Source organism: Ctenocephalides felis, unplaced genomic scaffold, assembly GCF_003426905.1.
Source record: "Ctenocephalides felis isolate EL2017-DRISC unplaced genomic scaffold, ASM342690v1 CF-g0.4_SCAFFOLD_01886, whole genome shotgun sequence".
In the NCBI taxonomy this organism is placed as follows: Eukaryota; Metazoa; Arthropoda; class Insecta; order Siphonaptera; family Pulicidae; genus Ctenocephalides; species Ctenocephalides felis.
The window spans coordinates 137,656,288-137,670,880 of record NW_020538040.1 but is presented as its reverse complement, the minus strand read 5'-3'; the positions used below and the strand labels follow the sequence as shown (position 1 = coordinate 137,670,880).

Below are 14,593 nucleotides of genomic sequence, written 5' to 3'. Positions count from 1 at the left end.
GATATAAAAATTAATTAATTAAGTTTCAAGTCTTAATATTAACTTTAAGATAATCCGCACTCCAACCAAAGCTTCTTGGTTCTTCTTCCTAAGTAAATATTTATTTTATGAAATATATCAAATTTTTGTTGCAATTTTTTTATTCATGATCAAAATAAGCAAATCCAATGTCATTCTCAAAATTTTGATTCACTTGTCGCTAAGTTATAAAATTCTAAAAAAGAAATAGAATTTTACCCATATTATTTTCATAAGAAACTTCGATTGGAGTGAGGACTATCTTAAAGTTAATATTAAAAGCTAAATATTTTAAAGAATTGTTTTTTATCAATTTGAATTCATATTAAAGATCACCCTAATATATATATATATATATATATATATATATATATATATATTCATATATTTCTATTATTCCTGTATTTTTGTTTGTAGAAAAAAAGTGTAAGATACTCATTGATAAAAAATTCAAGGATTTGAATTTAAAACTCTGTGTAAATTTTCTGAGAAACAAAGCACATTTTTGCATATTTTTGTTAGAATTTTATATAATTTTTGTTTAAATTTTTCACTATAAGTACATTTTCTCATAATATTGCTCATAGTGGTATCTATGTATTTTGTTCTTAACAAAAAGCCTGATAAAGGCAAGTAACTAATAGTTCGAAAAGTCGCAAATAAATATGGCCACCAAGACGTGTTTTGTTTTTTTTTTCATTTCAAGGGCTCGGTTTTGCCACCATTTTCCAAAAATTTATCATGTCTTCCTTTCCACCGTCTTTAAAAATCTAAAAACACCTTTTATATCACGGCAGAAATAAAAATATTTAGCTATGCATTTTACGTAGCATTCTTAAGAGCAGTGTAATACTATATTTTATTTATCGCAGAAAATTTCCGTCATATGAATATAATATAAAGTGTGAGTCGAACTCGTGCACTGAAAATTCCGTGCCGTGTCGTTATCACTTCATAATTTGATCGTATGCTTTGATATCTAAATTTAGTTACGAGTCAATTCATTATAATATCATATTTTTTCACAATGCGTATATAAGGTAAGATGACCAGATGATGTAAAGTTCATATTTGATGGAACAGTTTAAATTTTTAACAATTTGACCAAAATCCTGAGTAGATAAAGATAAGTGAAAAGTTTATGGCTTTTAAAAATAGAATTATAAACAATAGCAAAGAAATTATAATTTGCTTTTTGCTTTTCATTTCTTTTGTAATGTCTTTTGTATATTCCATATATTCTTTTTTTGTGGCACATTTAAATAATAAAATAAGGGAACAAAAAATCTATTAAATCGACAGGATTTATCAAATAATAACAAAATATAAAAATTATATATTTAGTATTTAACTTCATATGTGTGAAAAGTAATAATTTTTTTTCTATTAAGAGATATGTATTTTTTACCAACAATTGAAAACAAAGATAAAATTGGATGTAATGTGCATCACAAAAAAGTCTTGAAGGTAAAGACTGATAAAATATGATATATTACATCAAAGTTTTGTCCCTTTGGCAAAATCTGGTCACCTTAGCATAGTTATAAAGTATGATCTACATAAGTACAAATTATAGTATAATTTAATAACTAACACAATTATTGTTGAACTCTATTCAATGATGCCTCACAATTTAAAAACTATTAAAAAATACTTGGTCTATATATTAGATGAGATATCTGTTTCTAGGCCACAATATGTATAATCTCGAAGGCTCTTTGTAATATTGCTTGAAAGCTAGTATATTAGGTCAAATGGCCCGACGGACAATGTTGCCGTTACAATAAATCATCGGCACGGAACACGGGTCAATTGCTACTATATATAATTCAACAAAATTGATTTTCTAACACTCTCTCTCTCGTCAGATGGGATAAATGTCAATTAATATAAAGCTAATAGGTAAAAGCTCTCTTTGAAATATGCTTCCACTATAAACGGATGTATATTTTGTGCAGTGAAGAAATGGGCAATGCGGCATTTATTCCATCCTCAATTAATGTGGTCAGTATAAAAACGTCTTTCTATCTAGTAATACTTATATAATATATTCAGATACAGCTAATATAATTTTATCAATAATAGCTAATATAATTAGACACGTATGCACATACAATCAGCCGGAATTTTTATTTATCTCACAGTTTGAAATAAATACATTAGTCCGTTTGCATATATTGTTTTGCTTTGTTTAGGAATTGGCAATTGTATGCGGGAAAACAAAACTAATATTGATTGCTGCTCAATTTTCATTGTCAGGAAGTCAATCGATCTATAATTTAGTTCGTGTGACGTCATTGCCGGAAACTGGACTCCCGACTGTTTAATGTGTCCGACTTATGGAAACCAGGTCTACCGTTGTGTCCATCCTTGCGCGACAGCGCGATGTCTTGACATGTAAAGTTGTTCTCTGTCGACAAATTTTACAATTATTAACGATACCAGGAAATGAAACTAGGGATGATAATGATGGCAACTTCATGCACTACAATCCAATCGAAATGATAATGAAAGAAAATGATCCTAAAGCAAGCCGATACTGTGATGTATTCTGTGATGTGTGTTGGATGTTTTTTGCGCAACTTGAGAGATTGGTACAAGCGAGTAGAGATGAGCCCTTTAGATTACTGAAGTAAAAATTTTTTGGGCGAGACTAGGGTGTAAATCCGTACAAATACAACGGAAGTGCGTTACGGCAGATAAGATAAGATAAGAGTCGAGTGCCAGTGATTCGTCATTCGCTCTCGATGATATCATTTCTATACGGGCCGAATGTGATCAGTCGTCGCGTATGTGAATAGAGATCTGTCGTTGTATGCGTACCGGCATGAACGTTGTATGCGTACCGATATCGACAAGGAAATCGGCATAGATAACATTTTAAAGTTACATGGTAGTAATTTCTATAAATCTTTGAAGTTATTGAAATAGAAAATATTTTTTAGGCAAAACAGATATTACATCTGTTCAAAGAATGAGATTATATCGCCAGCAAAAAAGTAAAAAAAAAACACCATCAGTCAATGTAAATTTTAATTACATGAAGTTGTTCAAACACAATTATTACATGATGAGTGAAGTTGCAAAAACAATATTTGTTAAGGCGTTGTTTAACATAATCCACTATGTGAACGAATATTGTAGAAGTTATTAAACAGCAATTACTTCATTCCTCTAATGAAACTTCCTTTCTAAATGCTAATTACAATGACAAAACGATCATTTCATATTTGAAGTATGACTTTAATTACATTATTGTTTTTAAATATTATAGATATTTTTAATGCTATTATAAATATATAATTTATAATTTATCATTATATAAATGTGTATAATGGTTGACACTAATAAATGTGTGCATCACGAGTGTAACCATATTACTAATAAGCATTATTCAAAATTGTTATATGATGTATTTATTTTAACTTAAAGGCCATCTTGTACAGTAGCAATTAAGTTTTACTTCAATCGCATGTGAACCTTAAGCGCACTCTTTTTCAATTCTCTATTTTTTTAATCATGTGGCAGCACATGTCGCGTTTTTATTTTACTTTGTAGCAAATACATAATTCAAATTTATGAAGTTATCAACTTTTGAAAGTATTTCAATTGGCCCTCTGAACTCTTTGAATTCTCTTCTGATGCTGCAATTAATAAAAATTATTGCAAAGATATATTTTTAGGTTATGTGCAGACATTTCTTAGTTCACATGTTTGATATGTTTGCGCAAACACTTGAACATACACACGAGTCGTCTGTGGGCACTGTGAAAATACGCCTGGTTGCGCATTCATACAGTTGCATATGTATACAGGAACGTCTGTTGCCGGCTTAAGAGCAAAGTTTAACAAGGTCCACTAAAAGTCCAAAGTATCGTACTGTTTAACGATACTATTTTATTCAGTTCACTCTTGGCTTTATTTAAAAGTGCGCACAGTTTTATGTTGTCACAATCGAGTCAGGACGAGCTTACTCGTCAATCACAGAATAAGTTGCGTTGGTAAGATATCGAATAAAAAAGATGGATTTATTTTATAAGATTTATGGGTTGATTCTGCAGTAAAATAGACCAATATTATGGCAATGCTATGTTCAATTCCAGTTTTCATACAAAATTCTACTAAATACTGTCAAAATTCCATAAAATACAACATCACCCATATGTTATCAACTCATATCTCAAAAATGCAGTTATGATAACATCGCTTTTTTGACATTTTTGCGTTTTCTAGGTCAGGTTTTCTATCTAAAACGCCCGACTACACAGTAACCACATAGGATTTTGACAGTTTTTAGTACTGCTTTATATGAAAACATAGGTCTATTTCACGGCAGAATAGGCCCCTTAATTTTTTACTGATATTCACATCTTTTCTAGGGTCTAGGGATGTTGTAACAGGTGTAAATTGCAACAAGCGTTTTTCAATGGGATCTTGAAGAATATTGAAATTTTTTTTTGTCCTTATTGGGCATGTATAGTATATAGTAGTATTGTCATTGGGCAGGACGACTCAGTAAACAGAAGTATGCAGGTCCGTTATCTGAATGAAATCATTCACAGCGACCTTAACATGAAAATGGTGCAATTAATGTTCAAAAAAGTTAAGGAAAAATACGAACGCAAACTGGACTCACATTCGAACCCATCAATAGTTGACATTACTCAACCTTTAGGCATAACGAAATTGAAACGACACTGGCCTTTATACTTAGTCTTAGATTAGCTCTAATATAATATTATCATATTAATTGTTTAACTTAAAAGATCTCCTTGGGATTCTTCTTAGACATCGCTCTTAAATATTGTCAATTTAGCTCATAGGAATCTTTATGTATTTCTGATTGCTAAATAAAACAGAGTTAAAAAAAAGTACGTCTTCCTGACGAGTATACTCGTCAATCTGGTTAGCCAATAGTCTGGTTTACCGTTGTTTACTTTACGATGCCCGAATATAATTTTTAGTATAATATACGTTATTTAACTGTTGTATAAAGATATACTGTTATTTTTATAAAGCATAAAAATAATCAAAATTTATTAAATACATTTTCTCCCTAGCCTCCTTTTATGAGGTGAAAGGTAACAGATAAAGTTTACTAGAATATCAACAACATATTTCTGTAATGAACTATGAATTTGCTGCGAAATCTACTGAACATAGATCTATAGTTATTCATTTGATACGTGTTATTTTCACTGTGTATTACAAGTGCTAATGATATCTGAAACAGACCTTTACTACCACATGAAAAAAAACTAGCTACAATAATCACATTTAAGCACATTTTCCTGCTAAAATTCGTAGTAGCAAAGCTATACGTATATATATAAGCTAAACAACAAAGATAGTTACTTATAAATTGTTTATAAAAGATGAAGAATTCTACAAAAATATATTATCGATATGTTATGTTGTTTTTATTATAATTCTATGAATTCCGTCAGAATGTTTCATTATTCTATAAGTTTATGAGCTGATTTTGCTTGCCTTTGGAAATGTTTTGACAAATGTTCAATGACCGTAAATAAGCTCTTCACATCAAAATCATACGAGATTTAAAAAAAGCTGTTATAATTTTATATTGTTAGGTTGATACATGCTAAGTAGATAAATTTATCTCACCTGACTTAGGCCTCGGTAGACTTAGTTTCTGCAGAGTTTTTCCTAATTGATGTAAGCTACGTGCTGCAGGACTTATGCCGGCTAAATTTACAGAATCTACACTACGGTCAACATTGTCCGCCTCTGCTGCTAAAGCATTTACTACTGCGGATATGGTCTTGCTTTCACTACCTTGATCCTCCTCGCGGTGCGCGACCAGGTTTGGATTTTTACCAATCTTGTTCAATCTGAAATAAGATACAATTAAAATATTGATCCGATAAATAACTAGTGGTGCATGGCATAGTGCCTTAAGGCAAATTGCTGAAACTTCCCGTATCGTAATTATACATTCGAGAAATGAAAGTATACAATGATCAATGGAAATTATTCAATAATTAATTACAATTGTTTTAAATATTTTCGAATATATCATTTATTATAAATACTGTGAATTTGTAAGTGCTTATTAATTTATGTATGTTTACAAAAAAATTGTTCAATTTTTTTTAATTTTTTTGGTAATTTTGATTTTTTTTTGAATATTTTGATTTTTTTTTGAATATTTTGATTTTTTTTGAAAAATTTTCAAAATACAAAATTTTCTGTAAAGCATTTTTCTCACACCGTCTACACAAGCACAATGTTTTTTGAATTAATCTGATTGGATGATCCGTTCTCTTAAAAACTGCTTGACCGTTTTTACATCCTTTGCACTCCATACCTTCGAAATGGAACGTCTGGTTTTGCAAAAATGCCTCGCGATCGAGTACGAACCGGATGTTGTTTTCTAATCATTCAAATAAGTTATTCCATACTGTCGAAAATGTCGAGGATATTTGTTTAAACCATATAAAGTGAACTTTAAAATTAAAAATCTTGGTACGCAACCAAAAAAAATGACACAAAATGTGTACACATTTTTAAAATCTCTATAAAATATCTGATAATTTGATGTACATATGTCTAATGATCATTTTTGACCACCAAATGACTTATTAACTTCCCGTAGGGTAAGTTATAGTAATCGCAAAAAAATCGAAAATGAAAATTTTTATATATCTTTACATTTTTAGAGGTTTCTGAATATTTTGGCATGCATTAGAAAAAATGGATGTATGTGTGTGTGTGTATATGTGTGTGCGTGTGTGCGCGTGTGTGTATGTGTGTTCGGATACAAATTTTCGTCGACGATTTCGAGAACACGGATGAAGCGATTTGAATAATTCAAAAAACATTCGATTCGTATTGATGAGGCGACGTGCTGATTAGCTTTTGGCGAAGGCAGGTCTAGCCGTTTCGAAGATATGGAGCAAAAAGTGCTAAAAACGGCAACTCAGTTTTTAAGAGAACGGAGCGTCCGATTTGAATAATTCAAAAAACATTTTACTTGTATTAACAAAATGAAGAACTGATCAAATTTTCATGAAGGCAAGTTTAGCGGTTTCGGAGATCTAGTAAAAAAAGTAAAAAAACAAATGCCATCTGGCGGTCAAATGATCATTAGACATATGCACATCAAATAATCAGATATTCTATAGAGGTTTTAACAATAAGTATAAATTTTGTTTATGTTCCTATGGGTTCCGTACCAATGGTTATCGGTTAGACGGCGGCGCGGCGCTTACCCGCTTCGATATTTCGTCTCTATGCAGTTAAAGCAGTACGATTGTTTTGAAAAAAAGTTCAGAATTTCCAAAATATTTCAAAATACAATTTTCTTCAAAAAGTCTTTTTTTTTCAAAAAAAGTAAATTTTTGTCAAAAATTTATAGTTTCTCAAAAATCTATTTTTTCAGAGTAATTTTTTTTCAAAAATGTTAATCTTTTTAAAAAAAAAATTTTGGTACGGGAAGTTCAAGCAATTTGCTTTAAGGGGGTTGTTCTTTTTTTATTTTACTTTGTTTCGGTTTTGAGATTTTTTGATATTATGAAAGATAAAAACCTTAGAATCATTTCAAAAAAAAAAATCATCTCAATATCTATTTTTTTGACGAAGTTATAGATATATATATCTCTATATGTATGATCCTCTGAAAGCGTTTTTTTATCGCTCCGCGAGCTATTGTATGCCAGATTCCTCTTTTTTATTATAATACCTCATGCACATGACCTTTTTAATGTGTGAGCATCTTTGAACACCATGGTGTATTTAGTACATTAAATTAAATGGTGTATTCAGTACATTATATCAAGAACTTTAAATACGTTTTTCTCAAATTGACTTTTTTCAATGCGGTGCCACAAATTAAACAAAAACTACAAGTCGGATCGACTTGCATTTTTTTTTAATTTGTTCACCACTGCAATACCGAGTCCCCCTACCTCAAACAACTTGATAACATTACGCAAAAAAATTTTGCGAAGCTTCTCGCCCCAAAAAAAGGCCTTTTTTGACACTTTTTTTTTTAAATAGCTGCCATTTTTTTCCTTCTTGCTTTTTTTCTTTCATTTTGGTAGGGGGACTGGAAACAAACTTCTTCTTCAACGTAATTTCTTTTTTTTTTGTTTCGGGCGATGCGCAACGGATTTATCTGTGGCACCGCAAAAGAGATCGATTTTGCAAGACCGACTTTGGCGCCCCCTGGTTAAAAAATGACGGCGCAAAAAAAAAGAAGAATATCACGTAATATTCCATGATTTTGTAATTTTTGTTTAAAGAAAACCGCATGTCTCTATGATAAATACATTTCGAGAAAAAACAAAAACAAATAGCTTGCATTTTTTGTAACAAAAAAAGAACAACCCCCTTAAGGCACAATGCCATGCGCCCCACTAGTTAAGATTTTAAATACGTACCTCTCGGCTGCAACCGATTCCATGGTCCTTCTCATTAAAGGATACTGATCCAATACTGCATTGAAATGATCAACACTGAGCGAAAACAGATTGCAATACGTTTCGGCGCGTACACTTGCCACACGCCGTGCATTTGTTAGCAAACATATTTCGCCAAAATAGGAACCATCACTTAGAGATGTTGCAACTTCTCCATTTGCCATCACAATATCCACTATACCCTCCTGGATAAAGTACATCTTCGAGCCGATAGTACCTTCTTTGATAATAATATCACCTGCACAGATTTGAAAATTAGTAAAACAGTATGATATGATAATATGTAAGTTGTCCTTTATCCAACATACCCGGCTGAAATACTTCATATCTTAGTTTTGTGACCACATCCGATACAAAGTTGGAGTCGGCATTTGCAAAGAAAGGCACGGAGGCAACAAGCGATCGGCAGTTGTAGTTTATGACATCTTCGCGCAGTTTTTCACTCAATTCTCCTAAAATACATTCCTCGTCGAAGAATTTACCTTGGTAGCGATGCTCAAAATATTCCGTAATCCTTTGTCGCATCTCTCGTGGTAACTTCCGATATGCCATGTACTCTTCGACTTGTTTAACCTAGCAAATATTGTAAAAATTATTAATTCTGAATAAAACACTACAAATTTTGAAGTAAAACTTCTTTAGGCGCGACTAGTGTGCAAATCGGTACAAATGCAACAGAAGTGCGTTACGGCAGATAAGATAAGAGTCGAGTGCCAATGATTTGTCATTCGCTCTCGATGATACTATTTCTATACGGGTCGATTGTTATTAGGCGTGTATGTGAAAAGAGATCTGTCGTTGTATGCGTACCGGCGTCAACGTTGTACGCGTACCGATATCAACAAGGAAATCGGCATAAATAAATTTTAAAGTTACATCTCAGTACAAATCTTGATTTAATGAAAAATGCCAGAATCAGAAGAATATTTTACCCGGTTCCTTGAAAATAATAAAACAAAATAAATATTTTTGCCGTAAGTTTATTGATTAAAAATTATTTCTATATTATTCGTAGTTTCTATAAATCTTTGAAGTTATTAAAATAAAATATATTTTTTAGGAAAGACAGATATTACAGCTGTTCAAAGAATAAGATTGTATCGCCAGCGAAAAAGTAAAAAAATACAAGCAGTCAATGAATGTATATTAATTTTAATTACATGAAGTTCTTCGAACACAATTACATGATGAGTGAAGTTGCGAAAACAATATTTGTTTAGGCGTTGTTTCACATAATTCACTGTGTGAACGAATATTATAGAATTTTTAATCAGCAATTACTTCATTTCTTTAAGAAGGTTCATTTCTAAATGCTAATTACAATGACAAACCGATCATATCATATTTGAAGTATGACTTTAAGTACATTATTGTTTTTAAATATTATACATATTTTTAATGCTATTATAAATATATAATTTATAATTTTTCATTATATAAATGTGTATAATGGTTGATACTAATAAATATGCGCATGACGAATGTTACCATATTACTAATAAACATTATTCAAAATTGTTTTATGATGTATTTATTTTTACTTAAATGCCATCTTGTACAGCAGCAAATAAGTTTTACTTCAATCGCGTGTGAACCTTACGCGCACTCTTTTTTTAGATTAATTTACGTGATTAAGGGATCAATTCTCCGATAAAATAGAAATGTTGTGGTAACACTATGCTGCGGATCCATCTTCGTATAAATTAGTAGTAACAATCTGTCAAAAAGCTATGTATTTGCTGTGAGACTAGGCGTTTGATACATAAAATCTAACTTCATGTATGTGTCATGTATGAAACATCAAAAAGATACACTTATGAGAAAATTGTTATCTAACGAAACCATACCATGATCCCCTGGTAAGGAATATTTTTGCGATTTTCGTCGGAAAATATTTGTTGCAGATTTTGATCATCTTCACAAGGTTGGTCCTTTACGATCTTAGAAAAATGCTATCAAAATATTTCGGTCGCAGTTCCAATAGTTTTCGAGATAAACGCATTTTAAATATGCAAAAAGTAGCAACTGGTTTTCAGCAGATACATAATTTGAATAAGCATATTGTAACGACAATCGGTATTGTCGTCAAAAGGGTTGCATAACCACCAGTGCAATGATGCTCCCCCACCACGCCCAATAGGGATGCCAATATAAGGTCCAGTCTGGGGTTGAAAAAGAGCATTAAGAATTGTAACCTCCTCTGAGGAGTTCGGTCGGGTCCACGCGCTAGTCGCTGGACCCACTTTGTGTATAGTGGTGTGTGTGTTGTGCCAGGAGAGGAGAACCCGTTCCAGTAAAGGTCAGATGTATTATTGTTTTAAAAGCTATTTCCTCCGTTATCCGTCGTTATAGTTACTCCGTTGATACCGTTTTACGTTAGTAATTAATAAAGATTTATGAATACGTTAGGTTTTAGGCAAAGGGCATGACAGTACGTAGGTATTGTCATGCCGTGACACCTGTAATAATTAGTAATAATTAAATAAGTTAAAAGTACATTCTGTTTCATTCGCGTAGTTAGTTGGCTTTTCCACAGGTAATTACAGGGTGGTTATAGAAGCCGGGTTAAGGAGTTGGTGTAACCCTTTCGTTGGGGATGCAACGCTAGATGTAATATTAGGCAGTCGTTGCATATACCCTAAGAAAGGGGAGCATCAACCCCAATCCGTCACAATGGTGAAAACGCATTCGATCCCCCAAAAACCCCCCCTCACAAATTTTTAATAATTTTAATAATTAATTATTTTTATTAAAAGCTAAGCGAGTCGCTCCCACTAGTTACGTGTGTAAGTTAAGTTAATATTTATGATAGATGTTTTGTTTGTAATAGTACGTGTTTCGGTAAATTTAGTAAATCTAAAAATTAATTATTGCGTAAATATTGTTGAAATTAAAATTGTATTCTTTATGTGTATTACTATTTGTGTTTATCTGTGTATTTTTATTGTGTACTTTTCGCGGTGACGTAGTAGTTTTTATTGTTAGTAGAATTTTACTACGTTGAAAATATAAGTGATTTTTATTTGTTTAATGTTTTGAGTATGGAATATGTAATAATCTAGTTTAATTTTATTTAACCAAATCTATTGTTTTGGCTGCGGTTTGCGTCAATAATTTGTTACCTAATATTTGTTAAGATTAATCCTAAAAAGTAAATAAAATTTTCGAATTTAAAGTTATTTAACTTATTTAAAATTATTAAACTCATATTTATTTAACCTATTATGTTTATAACATTACAAAAAATGTTCAAAGTATTATTTTTATTTGTAAAATCAGATTTCATTTGATTGTTGTGTGCGCTCATTCTATTTTTTCTTCTTTTTTTTTCTGGATATAATATTACAAAAAAATGCAATTAGTTTTATTTTAAAAGGGGATTTATTTACTTGTTGTGTTTTGGTCCATTTTGTTTCCCCTGGGTGTAGAAGAAAAACTCGGTCAAAAAAAACATTCATATCAATTTCAATTTCCGTAAAGTCATATATAAATCGTCAAACAGTTTTTTAGTCGTTTCAAGTATTTTGTTTTGATAGTTTAGTTCGTAAGATTTGAAACACATTGCCCAACAAAATATATTTCGTTTTCTTCGTAAATCTCAAGTTCCGTACACTTGACCCTATGCCACACACAAATCGTATTTTTTCTGTCTTCGAAAACAGTTAATAGGCAAATATTATGTTTCAGTAATCCCTAGTCTGTTTTTTTTCATTGATATGTTTATATACAGATCTTAAATATATTGTCTTTTTTTTGACAATCCCAACGTCTCTGTTATGCCTCAGCACTTGACAATTTTCGACCCTATCGACGGGGTGCCGTAGTGCCGTACGCAACGCGACGGACCCGTTAAGTTTTTTTGGCACAGTTTGCGGCGCCAGTCGCATACTTGAAATAATCCATATTCAAAAAAAAACTTTCACTTTTCGTATATTCTATTTCTTATACTAAATAATATAATTATAATTAAGAAGTACAGATAACCGCAAATAGTATTTAGTTGTTTTTATTTTTTATTTTTCTTATTGATTGTCGTGTTGTTTGTGTTTCGTTAATCTTGTTCGCGATTTTTGATGAACCCTGTAATTACATAATTTTTTTGATATGAATTGCGAATGAGACAGAATTACTTAGATTAAAACATTATAGAGATAGGATAGTTAGGATAATATATAACATTTAAGATGTTAGTAAATACATAGTGTTAGTGTGATACACTTCTTTCTTTTTTATTATATACTTTATATTAGGTTATTAGTATATACGTTAGCAAGGATTCTGATAGGAATATGTTAATGTTTATAAATTCTGATTTGTCGGTAAATTTGTCAGTAAATTTCGCTTTTATAATCGAAATAATATATTTACGTCAGTTTTGTTTCTTTTAGATGAAAAAAAAAAAACAAAATCTGCGAAAGATATTTTTACCACGGAAATCCATCAAATAGGAGTTAGCAAATCTTTTAGATTAAAGTATTTTGTCTGAACACTATGATCTTAGTTATATTTTTATTAAGGCGTGCACGGAGGGAATAGTAGTTAGCATGTCTATGATCTGAAAATGAAGTGAATTTTCGAGGAAACGCGCGGTAACAAGGGGCGCAAAGGCCGCGTATGTGGAAAAAAAAATTGCGTAGAGAACGCAAAGAGTTTTAAAAAAAAATTGTAATAGCAGGCGGAAAGTGCCGAACCAAGATGTTAATGTTATTTTCGAGTTTATTGTAACTTTTTTTTTCTCTTAATCGTTACATCGTAGACATGCTAATTGTATCTGACCAGCTGGAGGGTTGTGTAACACATTTGTATTATGTAATTGGTTTGTAGTATTAGTATGTTTTTTATTCGTTTTTTTTTATTGTAATGTCGTGTATTTTCGTGTTTTTTCAGTAGGGTGATGCAATAATGAATTTAGTTTTATCGATTTTAATATTGTACTTTTCTATTTTATTTTCTTTCGTTTTTTCTTACGCGTATTAATGGCGTTCTCATTCCCGCCGGAACGTCATTGCTTAGTGCTCAATTCGCGGCTTCATCTAATTGATCTTATTTATTAATTAATAATAGGATACGACTTTTCACCATAATTCATAATGGCAGCTAAGGCGATCAGTTCGACCGACGATTATGCGGCTTGGAAACCAAAGGCCTAGAAAACCTTGGTTAAATAGAGCGGGTGGGCAGGTGACATTTCCCTTCGAAAAGTCGTATTTCTACGAACACAGAGACAATTGCAAAGGTAGAACCCGGATTTGCAATATACGTAGCTGTAGTTCGGCAATTAGATGAACGTTCATGTATTGTTCGGAATGATACGTGAACGGCTAAAGGCATTTTTTTTCGCTCTCGTTTTTTTTTCGCTTTTTAAGAACTATATTCTTTCGTTGATCATACTAATTTCTTTTTTTTATACTAAGTTTTATGTTGCATTTTACTATTTTTAATATTTTACTATTTCTTAATAAATTAATTATATATCATACGCGTAACTTCGTTACTTTTTTTATCCTACTTTCATTATTGCATTATCCGCTTTGTTCGCCATTTTTTAATATACTAGAATTTCGTTTTTTTTTTATATTTATATATTTGTCGTTGTGTTTGTTTTGCCGTGCGTCGCAAAGGTTTGGTTTGGAAGGTTTGGCGGGTTTACGGATAGAGTTTATGGCCTATGTTACAAGGCGTTGAACAAGGTAATGAGAGTATTGAGGGCAATTGTTAGTTGAAATGTTGAATATGTTAAGGTGCCCAAATCATTTATGTATTATTTTCGTCGTATGTTTTTTGTTCACTGATAATGTTACTGTAATCAAACCAAACAAACGTTTGTAGTGTATTACCGCGTCTATACCGTCGGCGTTTTGTTTAATTTTCGTGACGCCCTTTTATATGGACACAATTACGATTTTATTTTTATTGAAAATACTTTAATTCTGTCTCGTCATAGTTATTGGCTCGTGTTTTTGACCGCCAATCCAGATTAAGGGATCCGATATGGCAAAAGAGTTAATGAAACAAGTAGGTACGAAGTATTAGAGATAGGGCAAACTTGGATGCTAAGAACAAGAATAGGTTTGTTTAGATAAACAATATGTAAATTCAAAGGATCGTGTCGTAGCCTTTACCATTTTTTTTTA

General features: G+C 31.4%; 1 protein-coding gene across 1 annotated transcript in view; it reads right to left on the bottom strand.

The window, feature by feature from the left end:
• Positions 1-1,387: 1,387 nt before the first annotated feature.
• The window catches only part of LOC113375978 (potassium/sodium hyperpolarization-activated cyclic nucleotide-gated channel 3-like), a 33,269-nt gene continuing 20,063 nt past the window's right edge, over positions 1,388-14,593 (bottom strand). Inside the window, exons 2-5 of the mRNA XM_026615915.1 lie at positions 8,768-9,032; positions 8,421-8,697; positions 5,644-5,870; positions 1,388-2,428 (exon numbers count right to left, since the gene is read on the bottom strand). Of these exons, the coding sequence (XP_026471700.1) occupies positions 2,313-2,428; positions 5,644-5,870; positions 8,421-8,697; positions 8,768-9,032 (885 nt within the window). The 3' untranslated portion in view covers positions 1,388-2,312. The remainder of the gene's footprint in view (positions 2,429-5,643; positions 5,871-8,420; positions 8,698-8,767; positions 9,033-14,593) is intronic.